The 18,707-nt window shown below is 40.9% G+C and overlaps 1 protein-coding gene across 3 annotated transcripts in view; it reads left to right on the top strand.

The window, feature by feature from the left end:
* The first annotated feature begins 705 nt into the window (after window positions 1-705).
* Window positions 706-18,707, top strand: part of UROC1 (urocanate hydratase 1) — a 38,117-nt gene continuing 20,115 nt past the window's right edge. The window contains exons 1-8 of one of the 3 annotated variants that reach the window (XM_053954095.1): window positions 706-1,007; window positions 7,555-7,685; window positions 10,280-10,373; window positions 10,821-10,880; window positions 14,199-14,327; window positions 14,979-15,040; window positions 15,961-16,027; window positions 16,602-16,745. In XM_053954095.1, coding sequence (XP_053810070.1) covers window positions 882-1,007; window positions 7,555-7,685; window positions 10,280-10,373; window positions 10,821-10,880; window positions 14,199-14,327; window positions 14,979-15,040; window positions 15,961-16,027; window positions 16,602-16,745 — 813 coding nt within the window. In that variant the 5' untranslated portion in view covers window positions 706-881. The remainder of the gene's footprint in view (window positions 1,008-7,554; window positions 7,686-10,279; window positions 10,374-10,820; window positions 10,881-14,198; window positions 14,328-14,978; window positions 15,041-15,960; window positions 16,028-16,601; window positions 16,746-18,707) is intronic. The other 2 variants (XM_053954093.1, XM_053954094.1) reach the window with 2 other exon arrangements.

Consider the following 18,707-nt stretch of genomic DNA (forward strand, 5'->3'; position numbering starts at 1 on the left):
TATTTCAACAACAAGCCAGAATGGAGAGCAAAGTTCACGTTGCGCTGTTAAGTGGAAAATCAAAGTTAAGTACATTCATTTACCTGTGATGCCTGGATTGCAGTACAAGACTTTCTAGTTGTTGTTGACTGTAGGGAATAAAAGTGACATAGGACTGAAAGCCTTCATTATTCCTCCCAATTATTGCCTGTCTTGAGAAATCCACTTCCAGTGCTAATGAGTACATTTCCAGTTCAGTGCTATGAAAATCCATTCATGCCTGTGAGCTGAGAGGAGCTAACACCTAAGGGGGAAATTTTGCTGCTTTGATAACCACTGCTGGTGTCTAGAAGATGAATTGGTGAGACCTGAGGAACTGCCCATACCAAGGGGTGTCAAACAGAGAATGCCCATCTTAACTGAACAGTGTGTATGAACAGTGATGTGAATAATCCTTAACTTTCATTAGTTCCTAAACTAAAGTAACATAAATGTACAATTCATGATGTCTCAGTCAATATTCCTGCTCCAGACCACGACCCTCACGTGAACATTGGGGAGATCAGGTTATTTGGAAGGTGACTGAATTTTCTCTGGAGCATGGCACCAGTTGACAAAGCACCCAGAGAATAATCAAACTGTGAATCATTCATTTTGGGGGAGGAGGGAAGAGCCAATGGCATGGCACAGAGCGGGGAGGTGTGTCACCTGCACCACCTGTCCTCTCTGCCTGACAGCCCCGGTTGCAAAAGCCAGAGGACAATCTGTCCTCTTGGAGACCCCCCTGGAGTGGTGGCACATTTGAATTCTGCAGCATCTTGCTTTCCTGCACCCTTGTACCTCCCTTTCCTCACACCTCTCCAGTTTGCCTTGCCTTTCCTCCTCCTATTTCCTCAGCAGCTATGACCAGCCTGAAGGAAATCTGTCGTGGCCTTCCTCTAAACCCTCTGCCTGAAAACAAAGGTCGGAGAAAAGGAATACCCCATGCACCCGTGAGAACACCCAATCTCACTGCTCAGGAGAAAAAGGTAACATGGGCTTTCACAGGCCCTCATTTCTCTTCCTTTCAGATAAAGGCAGCTTGGGGCAGCAAACCTGATTGCCTCAAATGCTTTTCTGAATGGAAAGCTAACTTTGTGTCAAATGTATTTCCTTGGTGATATAACTCTGTAATGGGACAAAGGACTGGAAGATCTACTGTTTGCTTCCTTTCTTCCTCCTCCAGAATAATTGGAATATGAGGGAGATTTTCTGTACACCTTCCATGACTTTAAAAGGCTAAACAAGAAGCACTAGACTTCAATACTGTCAATCCAGCATTGTTTCTCAGAGGTGAAATTCAGAATGCTGTTGCAAAAGCATTGCATATGGAAATGAGTGAAAGCTAACCCCTCCAATACAATAAACATCAAAGGTGATGAATCAGCATCATGGTAGCAGCTACACATCTATATATTTGCATTAAAAAATCCAAAGATTACTTATTTTATACAGAAGCCTGGGCATAAATTTTAGGTGAGTTTGTAGGGAGTTAATTATTTGCCTGTAGTTGCGTAATTATTTTCCTGTCTCTTTTTGTTTAAATAGTCTTCATACACACCAAAGTAATCATTGCATTATTTCATGTTCAAGACTAAAAAAATCAGCAGCAGAAAATAATGGTCAATGGGTGGAGATGCTTAGGAATTTGTGTGGGAGAGGATAAGGTGGGCTCCTTAGCTTGGAAGTCTGTGCTTCATCACATGTAACATCACTTATACTGAGACATTCTGGTCAGAACACAGAAGTTCCTTCCCCAGTAACAACTTGCACACAGCTTCCTTGCCTTCGTGGGAGTTCCCCACTGGCATTAGCAGTCAAATTCTTTAAAAGTCACTTCCACAAACAGAGGAGAGTCTAGTCAAAGGGTAGAAAGAGGAACAGCTGTGAGATGTCCAAAGAGGATTTACTTCAATGTCAGGAACATTCATGGCTGAGGCATCCTGTCTGTGCCTGGGACAGCTCAGACCCATGGAAGTGTGGTTACTAAATGTGCAGAAGGGCTGTGGTGGTGGCTGTGAAGATAAAGCAGTGGGGAGTGAGTTTCGCTGCATGTCAGAACATTGCCAATCATCTCTATTTTATTCCTTGCCTTTCCTAAATCCCTTTTTCCCGGAAGTCTGATCTAGCAGGAAGAAGTCCATGTTTCAAGAGAGGAGATGGTGTCTCTCAAGAAGATGCCAAACCTTGCTCTCTAACCAGTGGAGGGGAAGGCAATGGCAAGGTCTTCACTCCCTATATGGAAACTGGAATCGTTTCCTGCCTCCTTTAAGGTTTGGAGCAGTAGACTGATTTTTTGCCCCCAGCTGACTGTGTAACATCCATCTCTTTTCTCTCCAGTTCATCTACTGCATGTGATAAGAGGTCATGCTAGTTGAGTATTTCATTAGACTATTAGAGATTTTAAGGCTTCCTTTATGATTTATTTTATGGCTAGTCCTCCACCTTAAACTCTTAAGAGAATTAGAGGCTCAGCTGGTATTTTTTTCATATCTGAAAGGTCAAATCTCTTTTTTTAAGAGGTGCTCCATGCTTAGAAAAGCATGTAGATGAAAGATTGTCTGTCTATAAGGTTTTTTTAAGTCATCTTGAGACAGGCTTCCAGATGTTGTTGACAGTGTGTAATGCTGAACATATTATAGGACTTGTCTTTATATATGGCCTTGTGTTCACTTTCTAATTGAAATATTCAGAGGAAGCTTTGACAGAAGTGAAGTTCATAATGCTCTGCTGATTTCCTCTGGATTTCTCCCTCTTTTCATATGCCTTCATTCCAGTTTTAGTCCTTGTTACAATAATAAGCCTTACTACTGCCAATGTTTTATTTTCTTGGGCCTCCTTTTGTGGTTATAACAGAAATCCTGTAAGTGAGATTTATAAAGAACTGTGTGTTTTGGGACTTGCTGAAGAAGTATCTAATTCTTCCTATCATACCAGCCTTAATCTTCTTGGATAAATTGAGCCATATCTCAGAACTGATTCTTATTATATGTTTCCTGAATTCTCTTCCTTCAGCATTCTTTGCCTGAGGCCTGAAACAGCCACATCCTCTCTTTCCCTCCCTCCACAGCTCAGGAAACCCTAGCTTTCTGTTTCTCAGCATCTGTATCTTAATGCAAATATGCCTCAAATAAACTACCCTTAAAATCTAGGTGTGGTGTGTGCTTTGCAGAACAAGGCTGTTGCATGATTTTTACTCACTGACATTCTGATAAAGCTGGAGCAACTTGGAAAGAATGGCCACTTCTCTGTGTTGTTCAGGATCAGGAAAAATAATATGGCTTTATCCAGACAGCAATTCTATGGATCTTAGAGGCAAGTCATGTTACAGTCCCCCTGCTAATCCCCCCAGCAGGATCCTCTCTCCCCCGATTGCAGTATCTTGTGTTTCTGGGGCAGCACTGAGGTCAATAATGGGCCTTGATGACCCCGATGAGCCTCTCCTGAGGTCTCACACACCCTCTGCCCATAGGCTTAGGGGCTCCATTTAGGCTGAGGTCTGGGGATCAGTCTTAGCTATGCTGGAGATATCTTTGGTTCTGTTCAGGGTGTCCCTGTACTCAGCTGTGGCCTTCCTGGGTCTGCTCTCCCTCCTGGGGGCTGACATCCCACTCTGAACCTCCCTGGGGATCTCTGTGCTCCATCTCTCCATGGTAACATCACCAGACCTGGTCCTGACTTGAGCTTCCAGCTTGGTCCTGGACCTGCGTGTCAAACTGGTCTTGCCTGATGACCTGGACTGCTGGGGGAACCTGGCTGCCATCCCTGGGCTGCTCTGCTCTCCTCCTGCAGGTAGAACAAGACTGGGGCCTGCCCTGGCTCTGCTTGGCTCCCTGTTCCTTAGGGAGCAGCTGGAACCTCCTGCTTGGGCACATCTCAGGATGAGGCGCTGAAAACCAGAGCCTGAAAGCTCATTCAGCACCTGAAGCTGTTCTTCAGCCTTCTGGTGAAGAAATGGCATGTTTGAATTTTATGATTTCTTTGCACATCCAGAATTGAGGCTACTTCAACAAGTTTATATGTGGTTTGGGAGGGCTGACATATTAGCTTCTGTTTTGGGAGACCTGGATGAAAAAGAACTTGGTTAAGGTTTCACAGCTAATTACCCATCCGTGGCAATGACCAGTAAGAAATCTCCATGTTTACTTCCCAGCTGATTGAAACAGGGATCTATCAGGCAGAGTGATAAAAGAAACAATCTTAATTGCTGCTTAGAGAGTAGTGCCACCAAGACCCTGGGTCTGGCTGTCATCGGGCAGAAGGTTACAGGTGGGAGGGAAGCACCATCTCCACTGGAAGAGGGGCAAGAATGAAACTGTAGAGTTAAGCCAGTCATTTCCTCTCCTTGTGCTTCCCTCCCCTCAGTAACAGGGACTGCAACCCTTAATGATTGAGTGTCTCAAGGGTCTTAAATTGGAAGTCCTGATGATCCATCTCAGAAAATGGAAATGGATGACATTCCTTATGAAGAGGCTTCCTTCTGGCTCTTCAACAAACCCCAATTAACAAACAGGCTGGTTTACTTGATTTCTCAAGAGAATGCCCCAGCAAAGAAATTTACAGCTGATTGATTGGATTACATGGGCTCTCTTGATTATATTTTAGCATTGAGAGGTCTAAATCCTGATTAAATAGCAGAAGAATGCTGTTATAATGTAAAAATTCTGGGGAGTATATAAAAAAGACACCCTAATAGTGATTAGAGCTTAAACACAAGAATCAAATGTTGGATGCAGCTGGCAGACTTAAGAGGAAGGCTTTTCATTTACTTATATTGCACCGTGTTGAATTAAATAAGTAGCTCAGCAAATTCAGAGCAGATAGTTTTTTAAAACAGCCTATGAAACTCAGGATTATAACTGCAAATAATTTTTTTGACATCAGTGAACTCTGGACCTGCTTTTTCAGAGGTATTGAGCGTGTGCAGCTTAAGCTTCTGTCAATGAAAGTTATGAAAAGGAAGAGCACCTAAATATCAAATACAAAAAATATTCAGAATACAATGTGTCAGAGGTAAATAAATCATTATAAAAGGCTAGGATAATGGGTTTTTTTTATGGTGCTTTAATGAAATATATTGTCTTCCCACAAAAGCATAATGATCAGCCTCTATGAATTTCCTCCTTGAGTGTCTTTCTCAGGTTATTCAGTTTATTTCTTAATAATGAATATGTAAATTTTTTCCCAATGCATATGGCCATTGCCCTTTCATAGAGCAGTCAGGCTTCATCTAAGCAATTTTCAGCACCTTGGCTCTTTTATTGGGAGATTTTCACAATATCTTTAAATTCTTCTGATTTCAAGACTATATTTTTTACAGCTAATTCACAGCTATTTATTCCTTTTCCAGCATTTCCCTGAAGCTTCTTCCTGCTTTGACATTTATCCTGCAGTGAGACAGCAATCAAATATCACCTTTATTCCGTTCAGCTAAAAAAGCCATAGTCTTAATCCTCGTTTATAAGACCTCTATTGTCTGTGCAAGGTGCCTTTCCCACATTTCATGTAACATTCAAGTTCATGTTTCATTAATGCTTGCATCATCAAAATTCAGGCTTCTGATAATGTGTAACATTAATAGGATAGAGGCTCAGTCTAAGTGAATTTATTTGAAAATCAAACCAGATTTTTCTTGCTTGAATTAAATGGTGAAGAAAAATATTTGCCCATCAGTTTCATTTTAATTCAAATAATATGTTGATCAAAGACTGTGGGTGATCCTTGCCACAATGGAAGCCTTATAATTCTCTGTAATTCTCAAAGGCAGTCAAAATGCCAGTGTTTGCTACTCGGTTTTGTTGGGTTTAGGGGTGCAGGTGGTTTTATTTTTGCTTTAGAAATTTCTCATATCTAGAACCTCCTGTGATGGCTGCTCGCCTCTGAGACTGACTTTGGAAATCCCTGTGTATTTTGTCATTGTGTGGATATAGGTGGAATTTTTGTGTTTATTAATAGCATGCCCTTGAAAAATGACTGCTTATCTAACTGGAGAAGAATGAAGTGGTATTAGAAGATGGAATTTGCATTTTCTTATCTGGTAAATAGATTTTTCCCCTCATCATTCTCTGTGTGGAATGGCAATTTGTAGGTTTTTACTGGTCTGATCCTCAGGTGGTGTAAATCAGCACAGCCTCACTGATCTCAAAGCTGTGTGCCTGCTCAGGAGCAAGCGTGCCAACAAAAACCTCTCTCAGTATGAGACATTTTAGTTTTATTGTTCCTTTTGCTCCAAGAGAAACCAGAGTGCTCAGAGGAAGTGGCTGAAGCTCCAACCGTCGCAGCCAGACCAAGAACAGGTTGAATAAGGAGTTTTGTTGCTGAGCTGAGGGTTTTGTGGAGCTTTTCAGTGCTGCTTACCAGGGTGGCTGGGGATGATAATCACACTGGATGTGTCTAGATGCCTTTCCTCTGGATAGCTGCACTACAGCCCACCCTTCACCCTCTTCAGGAGGCACTTGCTTCCACAACTGATCTGCCAATGGCAGGAGTCACAAAATCTCTACTCAGCCCTCTCAAAAACTGAGCTGTTGTCAGATTCGGAAGCAAACTTGATCCCTTTCTATCTTTTCCACAGCCACTGAAAAATCAGCCAAAGGAAGATATGAAATTCCATATGATTTGTGAATCTTTTCATCTAAAAGTCCTTTGGATGCTGTTGCCATTTGCCAGAGAACTTATAAGATCTTTGCATGAAACTGGCTATTTAAAGATGACAAAATCTTTGTTCTCATTATGGTTTTAATCAAATGAAACGCAGAATACAGAGACATGCCTTAACAGGCTGTTACTAAAGATAGTGATTTATTTATGGGTTCTTTCATCCAAAAGGACATATTGTACTTTGCAAACCATGGCTCATGTCTTTGAAGGCAATAGGGAGTGTAAGCCACGTAGTAGCATCTGCAGAATTTAGCTGAGTGCCTAGTAATCACTTCAGCTAATTTGGAAGTGATACATGTAACATCAATAAAATAATGTAACCCAACACCCTCTGTAATACATTAGGATGCTAAATGGAGTGAATCTGCAATAAAACTTAGCCCACGAACATCTTCATCTGGGAGCATGTCACATAACTAGGGTCTAAGGTCCTGTTTTGAATGGAAAGTACTGTAGGATCTTCAGTGTCTTGGAGTTTAGGGACTTAGTTTTAAGGATTTCTGAACAATGTTTCCTCGGTAGTTCAGTGCCCCCAGCACTGCAAGAGAGAATTTGTCTGTGTCTGATATTGATAAATATACTTACCATATCTCCAAGGTCTCTCCGTGCAGATTTGGGGAGGCAGGTGGGAAGGGGATGATTACATGTTTACCCTAATTGAACCTACAAGGAAAGATGCAGGTAGAAACACTTCAACAGGGAAGCAGGAATGAAGCTCCCCTGGTGTGAGCTTAGCCTTTTGAATTGCATTGTCCTTCTAACAGCTTAGGCAGGCTTCCAGCTGAGTCTGGTTAAAGTTCAGGGCCACCCACTTACCTCCATTTCTCTTGTACCTCGTTTTTTCTCTCTTGTTTATCTTTGTGTGTTTTTTGGCAGCTGGCTCTGCACAATGCCTTGCGTTATTTCCCACCTGAAATCCAAAAGAAGCTGGCGCTGGAATTTGCTGAAGAGCTCAGGCTGTATGGCCACATCTATATGTACAGATTCTGCCCGGATATTGAGATGAGGTGAGGACTGGATGGTTCACGTTGTATTCAGCTGCCATTTGCTTGCCAGCTTTCACCTGTGGAACTGACCTTTAAAGAGTGGCATTGCTGCATCCATGTTTACCTCTTGTAGAAGTTTTCATAATGTATTAATGATGCTTATCATCTGGTAATTTGGATGTTCTGTGTATTGCAGTGATTTCATTTCCAGGGAGGGTTGCTGTGTGTTTTGGGATGCTCCATGGGACTGGGAGGGAAGCAGAGTGCTCCCTTCTGGATAGGCTGTGGTGGGCCTGGGCAGTCTCCCTGCTAGAAAGCTCAATCAACACAGGTAAAGGACTGAGCCAGGCTGTGTGTGTGGCAACCCAGCTTTGCCACACACAGGGATCCCAAAGGCTCTGCCCCATGGCAGGGCTTGGTTTCCAGGGGCCAGTCATTGCTCAGAGACCTCCAATGACAGCCTTGACAGGAAACTTGCAATAGTTCTGAGCTGCTGCAAGTCAAGTCCCAACTGAACAAAGAAGTAAGACCAGGTGAGTGGCTGGTTGGTTGAGCATGCTCTAAGAGCAAAGGAAGCTCCCTGGGCTTGAAAATTAAGGCAGCACATTTTTTCCATTGGAACCTTAATGTGACCCTGGTGTGTAATAAGCTGTGCCTGTTGGTCTTGGACCATCACTTCATTCTAGGGATGCTGGGTCTAATGTTTGTGAAGCAGAACAGATTTAGTGAGGGCTGCCAGGGGATAGCTGCTTTTTTTAGACTGATTGATTCCTTTTTACATCAGCAGAGGCCTGGTTAATGTCCATAGAGAAATCTGAATAAAGCAATAGAAAGTACTCTGATTTCCACAGACAACCATGTTTCTATGCTGTTCATGTTAGCCTGGGGTCAGCTCTTGCAGAATTCAGCTAAGGAGTGGAGAAATGGAAGACTATCTGAAAGGTTTTGCAGAGCTAGACTTCAGAGGACCTAGACTAAACTGCAAATGGTGACACCTTCTAAGTAGGCTTGGATGAGATGGTCCAGCAGCTTGTTTCCATCACTGGCATCAGTGATTCTTTGACAGCTTCAAGTATTTTTATTTTGTAATCATTTCACTGATCATTTTCTAATAGACTGTCGCAGTCTCACAATGAGAAAATGCCTTTTGATCTCTGTAGTCTGAGAGTATTTGATTTTTGTTTTGTATGTCCCAGGGAGCATGGCTCCATTTAAGTCATGTTCCTATGCCAGAGCACTCCACTAAGACCTGCTTGTTGGGTTTCTTATGTTCTGAGCAATATTAGGTGTAAATATCTCCTCTTGGTGAATTGGTATCTTTCCACAGAAATGCTCTTTTATCAAGTTTAGAACAGCAGAAATCCCTAATAAAAAAAACATTGTGGAAAAACTCAAAGGCTTTCCCTCCTGGTTTGGCAATGACTACAAGGCATTTGTGTTAGTATCCTGATGTAAAAAGCCAGGATAAAGTGCATGGGATAAAGTGCAAATGGGAGGAACCCATTTGCTGAATCTGTGGATTATGCATTCCAGATCTTGGCTCATGAGCTGGACAGTGGATGTCCAATTTTTTTTTTTTTTTTGTCATTGGCACACTTCAGCCTGACCTTTTGAGTGTAACTTTCCCTGCACAAAGCAGGTGTCCAGCCATTGAAGATCTAAGGTCCAATAAAAGGAAGATCACTTAGAAACCATGCCAAAAGATCCTTTCACTCTTTAGAAATTTTCAGCCTTGGTCATGGTGGTGTTGCTTACAGAAGAGGAAGGACTAAAACTCTTGATCAGTAGTTCTACTTCCTTCAGGTGTCATACCTTAGAGGCCTCAGCATAATTGTACTAAAACCTGTGCAGATACAGCAAAGGGACTGTCCCTGCCCTAAACAGCTACAGTATAAACTCAAGAGTAGAAGTTTTAGAGCAATTTCTTACACAAACAGGTGGCGGAGAAGATAACAATGAGATGATCACAGCAGGTGGCGTTAAGGACATCAGTGCCAATCCAGCTGAGCTGGGATAAATTTGAGACTGTTTCCCATGCCTCACCTCTCAGCTTGTGCATGAAGTACATTTTAGTGGAAAGGCCCATATTGCTCCTAACTAGTTCAGTTTTTGAGAGTTTCTTGGAGTCTGAAACTCAAGCTGAGTGGTTTTTTTCTTAGATACAATCTTAAATAGCAAGGGTGGATGAGTCTGAAGGCAGCTTCCAGTGATGCTGCTTTCCTTGGCACTGCAGGACTTGGCTGCTTGGCCTGGCAACTGTTGCAGAGGCCACTTCCACCACCCCCTGAAAAAAATGCAGTTAAAAGGAATGAGAGTTCTTGGCCACAACATTTATCAATTGTGATTAAATAATTCAGCAAATGATAAGCCAAATGCAATTTCTTGTTTTTGCTTAGTTCTAATAATAGTTAAAACCTGATTTGCTTGTTAAGGTACATATGTAACTTCAGATCTCTGCTTTTTTTTTTCTTTACTCTTCCCCCCTGAATAAAAGCCTGCAACACAGACAATTTTGAGTATCCTTGGCATGCAGAGATATTTGAGTGGGGTGTGTTGTTGTGGTTGCTTTTGTGAGCTGGAGTGTTTCTTCTCAATTTTTGTGCCTACCCTTTCAGAGCGTACCCCATAGGAGAATACCCTTGCAAGACCAAATCAGCTGCTGCCATCATGCTGATGATCATGAATAATCTGGATCCCTCTGTGGCTCAGGTAAGGTACAGTAAAAGGAATCTGGATTCATAGGCAGCAGCAAATTGGCAAAATACTTCCTGTATGTGTTCTCACATAAATACTGAAAACTTTAGACATACAGGCACTGTATAAAGGAGCTCGGTCACTGCCTGAGACACAGAGGTCAGCTCTTGGTACATTGCTTCTACAATTTATGTTGAAAAATTAGTGCTGATGCTTCGTGTGTCTTTGGAAGCTCATCCCAGTGACAGTGTTACAGTAACAAACACTTTATTTTGAATTTTTTTTTTTTTTTGTTATTAACTTACTGCTTTTACAATGCTACTTCCTGATTTCAAGAACATAGAGAGTTTTGATGCAATAACCTCTAGAAAACATTTATTACTGAGATGGCAAAAATAGCTCAGAGATACAGTAAAAGGTTTGAGAAAAGTACTTGCCTTTATGTTGAATTGCCTTTTTTAGTTTCCTCAGGAGCTCGTCACTTATGGAGGAAATGGGCAGGTCTTCAGCAACTGGGCACAGGTAGGACATTGCTGGGTTTGCAATTTGCTTCACAGAGCCAGTTTCACCCTCCCCCATGCACATTCTGTTTAGGCAGTTTGGGATAATTCTTGGCAGTTGTTGCCTTGAAATACTCCAAAACATCCTGTTTGGATAGGGGAATGCTCAGTTATGAACTGTGTAGAGGGAGAGAGCTTTATTTAGTAAGGAGAGCACAGACAGCCCAATAGAAATCTAAACATGACACCATAAACACACCAAGCTGTGTAGGATGATAAAAGGCCAGTTCTTTTTCATATGTATGGGCCTGAGTATTTAGCACAGATAATCTTAGAGTCTAAATCTAGGAAACAAAAAAGTGTATCCTCTATTTGTTTGTGGTACTTTTGCAACATTTTTCACAGGTAGTGGAATAAAAAAAGGCTTTGATTGAAGAATGTGCAATTCTGATTCATTTTTCCAGGTAAATCAGATCAGCTGTCAATATTTGTGCTAGTTGGTCAGTTCATGCTGCACTTTACTATGCATATTAGCTTTTACCTTCTAAGAACAATGGCAGGTGGTTAAAAGCCTCTCTAAAATGTTTCAAATTGTGTTTGTATAACCTGTTCTCTTATCTAAAAAAAGGTAAATAAAAATACTCACTTTATTCTAAGTGATGCAAAATGCATGTGGGAAACATTTTCAGGAGATCTTTGGAATCAGCAACATATTTGGACTTCTGTTTGCAGTGCGGGTCAGAATCAGCACAAGTAGGAACCTACATCCCCCTAGAGAGCAGCATCACTCCTGAAGGCTGGGAAGGTCTCAAATTCTGACTGGAACTGGCAAAAGCTGACCTAAGGAGCCAGCTCCAGCTTCTGGCATAAAGAATCACATTTGCACCTTTGTTGGAATCCTAGATACTGAGAATTTTAAACTTTCTGTGCTTAAAAGCGCAGACCCACAAGAGAACACTGCATTTGACCAGGTTGTGGAACAAGCCTTTAAAATTGATTAATAGCATTAAGATTACAGGTGTGTAGTTAGAAGTCTATAATATCACGAGGTAAAAACTTAGAGTTTAGGATTTTAGAATATAAAAATAAATATGAAGCAAGATAGAGGTTTTAAGGTGGAGGCAAGTTGTTCTTCTTTATCTTCATAAGTTTAAGTGATGTTTTATGATTAGACAGAAAAGTCTGCATTGCAGACTTTGGGAGATCAGTTATTAGGTTAAAAGAGAAAATAATCTAAGTATCCTTAATTCAATAGTTTAGTTTTAAAAGACCTTGCAACAAGAGTTAGTTAGCCATTTAGTGAAAAAACTACCAAACTCACAGTAGTGAGACTATAACATAAATAAAAATAATAAACATCTAAGTCCAAACATAAAATACCATCCCAAGTACCTTCAATCCCAGCCTCAAAAAATCAATACACCCTGTTGTGGCTTTATCTGAATCTGGCCTCCTGATTATTAAAGAGCCCAAGCAAAACTAATGTGTGAATGAAGTTCCTAGCTAGGGGAGAGGAATGGATTCCTCACTGTAGCATGGACTGAGTGGCCTGGGATTTCTTCCCAGTTTGGGATTTCTCGTCTGTGATTAAAGGAAAATTCATGTTTAAGCTTCCTAATCTGGTAAATTGAATCTAGAAGTTAAATGGAAGCCTTAGGTAGATTTTAAGGCAAAACTGTTTTGCCTTTTTTATTTTCAAAGAGAGGAACCATGGCAATGCTCACCATTTCTTTGTTCTGTGCATTAATTAATAAATGCCACTTAACTATTGCCTGTTACCTATGAGTGTTACAGCATTTCTGAGGTGAGCAGTGCCAGAAGTTTATATATTGGCCTTTATTGGTCTGACAATCCTTAGGCAAATGCTGGGTGGTGAGGTGAGGTAGGCGTGCTGCCAAAGTCAGCAATATTCTTTTCTCTTGTTCTCATCCAAGCCAGTCCTATGACTTGCAGTTGTTTCACAGCAGAGCAAACAAAACCTTTTTATTTTTGTTTACTTAGAGTAGCAGTCACATGAATGATTCAGTTACCACAGAACATTTTATTCTGTTTGTAGCTTGAAAACAGCCTTAAATTTTTTTTTTAATTCTGGCATTGCAAAACTCACAGTAAAAAGGTTCAGTTTGGTTTATATCATCCTGTGCTTTCTTCTGGATAATTTCAAATGAAAGAACTAGGTCCAGAGCTAACTTTACAGGTCTTCCTCCTTGCTAGTTATGCCTTTCAATGCCAAAAGACCTATTTATCTTACAGCTTCTAGGTTTAATAGGATGTTTTTCCAAGACTGCTAGGGAGTTGAGAGTTCAGCACCTGTTCTGTCCTATGACATTAAATAAATTATTCAACATTTTTCATAAGCCAAATCATAAAAAGCAAGACAACTTGACAAACTCTTTTCAGTTCAACTGAACTTGCAGCTTGGGGAATTGGCTGTGTTAGAAGGGACTGGCTTCAAATCTGTACCATTTTTCATTCAGATCACAGCCTCAGAGCTTAAGTGCCTATGTTTATTTGTCACTGATACTGTTGCCTCTTTGATCAGCAATTCGGGGGGGGGGTTGCCCTCAAAATTTTGTCTGTGTCCCTACAAAAACTCTATTTTCAAGTAATTGTTGAATTCCAATATTTCATGGGGAAGTTTCTCACAGGCCCAGTTGACACATAATAGAAGTCCTGTGGAGGTTAAAGGGCTTTGTCATAGACAGTGCTGGATTACAGTTAAAGTTACTTTAGATGGTCTAAGTGTACATTTTGGTGTTAATCAAGAGTAACTATTGAATTATGCAGACAAAGCTGAAATATATTTGTGTACTCCAGGATGCATCAAGGATTTTCTTCTGTTTCCACAATGAAAGCTGGTTTTTTTCCCTTGAGAAGAAAAGCTATTTCATTTTGAAGTGCACATTATAAAAACCATTTATCTCACTAGAAAATGCTGAATTTCAGATTAGGATCAACAATAAGCATGAGTATTTAATCACTTCTATAGGGAAAATTTTGCAGTTCGGCTTTGGAAGGATTGCCAGAAAAGTGCCAAATACAAGTGGTTAATCTCAAGATAAAATTAGAATGGCTTTAAAAGTGAAGGATATCTGGGGTTTGTACTGGAGAAATTATTCTGGAACTTATTCAGACTTTTGTTAGTTGATGATTTGTGTTTCCTGGTGAGTGATATCCCTTAAAGGACTTTATTGAAAGCAAGAATGTGTTGAGAGCTCTGTTATTCCATATGTGAATGCACTTTGTTATCTCTATAGCTGCCTTCATTCTCCATGCAGCTTCACAAAAAAACAGGAAATGTAAGATGCAAAGTCCCTCTTTTCCTTGCTTTTCATTTCAGTTCTGGCTGGTAATGCACTATTTGTCAGAGATGACAGAAGAGCAAACACTGGTGATGTACAGTGGGCATCCCCTGGGGCTCTTCCCCAGCCCCCAGCGTGCTCCTCGGTTAATCATTACCAATGGCATGGTAGGTATTAATGTCTTGTCTTCTTTTTCCCCCTCTTCTCTTTCATTTTCAAGTGTTGGCCGAGTTAAAATATGATTTATACTGTCTGAATTTATACAACACACAGGAGAATTTGGGGTCCAAATTCTGCAGCATTTTTTCCAGCACAGCTGCTGTAACTTCACGTGTGCTGATCTGCAGTGGTGGAGGGCACAACCTTCTCCTTATTAGAAAACCTCTGTTCTGCCTGAGTCTGAGACACTTCCTTGCCCCAAACAGTTCATCTAGGTTCACTCTGGAAGATTTAAAAGCCCTCAGTTAGCAAACATGATTATTAATCAGAGGCTCAGATATCTGGACTGCTTTGCTTGGAAGGCAAGGTGGCCAAGTGGAGATATTGACAGTCTTTTGAGCCATTCAATATCCATTCCCCTGCAGGTTAGTTTTGTGGCTGGGAAACTGCTCTCCTTAAAACTTGTGTAGCAGTCACAGTGCTAGGAAGACTGGACATCTTTTTTTTAATACTGCAATACATGAAATAAAACACCTGTTTATTCTGTTTTTCTGCATATGTAATAGTTACAGAAATAGTTAAAGAAATTTAGGCTGTTTAAAAGAGCTGCTTAAATCTCTAATTTGCTTATGTGGATTTTATTTTGGTTGTTTTCTTAGGTTATTCCCAACTATTCCTCCAGAGATGAATATGAGAAGATGTTTGCTCTGGGTGTAACAATGTAAGAAGATAGCTCACTATTAAAAATATATCAAATACTTGACTAAGATATAATTCAGACATCAAGCAGTGACTGGTTAAGATTTCTAATGCAGATGCGTTTCAACTGTGCTGCATAAAGTTCTGATGCTGCAAAGCATTAATGCACACTTAAATGGAATTACTTCAGAGTTTGAATTATGTTCAGCCACATATATAAGGATGTAATTGAGGTCTGTTAGGAATTAATATTAGGTTTATGTGTGAGGCTTGGCTGAACAATAGCCTAAAGCCTTAATCATAACCCACTTAAAGCACTTGCTAGTTCTAATTTTCAGTGGTTGTTTGGCAGCCTATGGAAAATACAAGTTATAAAACATTCTTTCATGCTAAAAGAAACTTTGAAGTAGAAAGTGATTGTTTTTTAATGATTTTTATGTACTCTTCTATTGTTGATGAGCACAAGATTATAATTCTTTTGTCCTCCAAGGAGAGAATAAATTAAAACAGCTGAAGTGCTGTCCCACTTCTCTGGGAATTTAGTGTGAATGTGGTCAACCATTCTGGGCTAAAAGCTTCCAAAGTGGTCATGTTTCTGAGAGGCAGGAGTGCACTGAAACCCAATGACACAGAGATTCCAGTGAGGTAACAAAGAGTGTCCTTTGGTCCCAGTCACTGAGCTAAATGCCAAGACAAGTTTACACTCAGCTTTTGATCCATGTATTTTTGAACTCAATTTAATGAGCTAAACACTCCTCCAAAATCTGTTGGTGCATTGCTAATGGTAAAACTCTTAAATTGAGAATTTGGTAACAGCAGACCTTTAACAACAATTTGAAGCACAGAGGGTTTTTTGTTGTACTGGAGACACAAGTGGACAAGAGCAAGTGCTGCTCCAGCCTGAGCAATGTGTGGTGTCACTGTGCTCCTTGCTGTCCCCAGGTATGGCCAGATGACTGCAGGCAGCTACTGCTACATTGGGCCTCAGGGAATAGTCCATGGGACCGTGGTAAGGACCTGGGGAAAGCTCTGCCAGCACCTGGTGGAGGAAGCCTTCTCCCATGGTGGCTGGCTATGGGAGTGGGTTGGACTGCTGTGAGAGGAACTTCTGGCTACTAAAGAAATTCTCATTGCCTGCTCCATAAAAAATTAATGTCTTTTCACGTAGATATGTCTTATCCAGAGCACAGACTTGAAGGGATTTGCAATCAAAGTCTCAATATGAGCTCATATTCAGCTACAATATGTGAAGTATGAATTGACCAAATGCATTATATAAAAATACTTTCTTGGCTGTTTTCCTTAGCTGTCCTTTGCAGCCACCCATAAATCTCTCTATCGCAAGCGCAGCATGTTGGGAACCACTGATTATTCTATTTCATGGTGAGAGAAATAAACATAATGAGGACAGATGGTTTCACAACATCATTTTGAAACGTATTTCCTTCTTCAAGGATTAAAAGGTTTCATGGTGCTGATGACCCCAGAGTTTCAAAGTCTGTTTGCTAAAGGGACAGAAGATCTTTATATTTCAGGACTCCAGTGAAAATGGCTGCTGGTGATGCTGTGTTTGTTGTGTGCAGCTCACAGTGCTCAACGCAGGCCGTCGGTACTTGAAGGCAGAGGACCTGTCTGGGAAGGTGTTTGTCACTTCTGGCCTCGGAGGGATGAGCGGAGCCCAGGCCAAGGCTGCAGTCATTGCTGGCTGTGTGGGGGTCATTGCAGAGGTGAGAGCAGTGCCTCTGTCATTCTGTCTTCTCATGCTGAGTCAGAACCCCCATTCTTCTGATCTGACAGGTTCCTGAAGTAACCCTGACAAACCAAACTCAGAAAATATACTGTTTTCTAAGATATGTCTCTTTTTTCCATTGCTGAGCAGTTTTCACTGCTATTCCACTCTACATTCACTCAGTGGATCAGACTGCAAAGATACAGACTTATAATTGCTTCACAAATTATGCAGAATGATGCTGTTAGATGAGCCATTCCCCGTGTTTGAACTATCCTCGTTTCATGTGTGAAAAAGTGTAATCTCCACAGGCAATTCCCATGAGAACTGCATTCTCTTATGTTAAGAATGTGTTAGTTATGTTATTTAACTTTGATTAACCTTTAAAGCCTCCAGCACCCTTATCAGATGCAAAAGGAAGTACCTATTAAAAATGCTGGCATTGTTCACTCATCAAGATTGGTACTCATGAAGCTTCTTGATGTTGTGATTCCTTGAAGTCAGTGGGACTTTTTAAGTTGACTTATGAGGTTAATCACAAGCACTTATGAGAATCCCAGTTTTTAGGCAATGAAAGTGAGTTCTGCTGAGAGAAAATGCTGATGTGGGAGAAGTTCTGTAGTACCATTTTCCCTGTTCCCAAAGCTCCCCAACAGTATATCTTTGTAGAGATTCTTTCCTCCTGTGGAAATTTTCTCTGTTCCTAATATGCTAAAATATCCCAGTTATTTCTTCCCATAAAGAAAGAGACTCTAATAATGATTTGTGAATGGAAGGCAGCTAATGCCCATGCAATTAAAATAGTGGAGGATAGGATCCACAGATATCCTTAAATATCATCTAATGTAGAACACAAACATCATCATTTGGTAAAGTATATATGCCTGCATGTTTTGAGTGAAATACATTTTCACATAAAAAGGTGGCATAGGTTCTCCCAATGCCTGCCCTTCTCAGCTCTTATGTTTATCATAGCATTCTGTTCTAGCAGCCAGATGGAAGGAGGAGTGCACAAGCAACAACTTTTAGAGATTGTTGCTCTGCAATTCTGTGAAAATGGTAGTGATGGTCTCCAGTTGTTACAGATAAGTAAAGCTTTATAAAAAGGAGGCCTTGTAAAATCATGGCTCAGGCCTGTTATGGCAGCTAAGTAAGAAAAGGACTGTGGGAAAGAGACTCAGCTGAATTAGGGGTAGAAAAGTTATATAACCATCGTGTGTTCACATCATGGTGGGTGGTGGCTGGTTGAATTATGTTAGTTATGATTAAAAGTAACTGATAACTGGCTAATGGCTTTAAAAGGCCAGGTTTTTGCAATAAAGTGGCTCTCTTTTGCACCTGCCTGGAGATCCTGTGTCACTTCCAACCCTCACCTCACATTTAGTGATATTGACTATGTAGAAACATCAAACTCCATGCATTTCTTTCCTCTTGACTGGCTTTGGTTTCAAAACACTGGAAAAACCTTCTTGGATGAGCAGATCCAAGACTGACTAAAATGCATTGAGTTCTTCTGCAGGCTTTTGGTACTGCACAGAAGGGATTTTGAGAACTAAGCCCCAGTCAGAGCTGACTGGAGTGGGAGCTTGGCCTTCTCAGTGAAAGTCATGCATAGACAGCTGAGAAATCTCTGCTGTGGGCATGTAACACTGCAGTGGAAAGAATAAGAATATCACAATCTGACCCATTTACAATTAAACTTCAGAACAGTGGGTGAGACTGCCCACGTCATGTGCAGTAAACCTGGCTGCTCTGGCTGCCTCAGGTCTTTCATGGAAGGCTTGGGCTTCATCAGCATTACAATAATGGGGCAAAGGTGGTTTTGTTAGCACGTGGGTTTTGCATGTATTTGAGATCTCATCAGGTACTCCCTGCAGATGAAATAAATTTATTCAATTCACTATTGAATAAATTATTCACAAATAAATTATCTTTATTCAGACTTCTGTCATCCTGGCCT

This window comes from Vidua chalybeata, chromosome 12, assembly GCF_026979565.1.
Source record: "Vidua chalybeata isolate OUT-0048 chromosome 12, bVidCha1 merged haplotype, whole genome shotgun sequence".
NCBI lineage: Eukaryota > Metazoa > Chordata > Aves > Passeriformes > Viduidae > Vidua > Vidua chalybeata.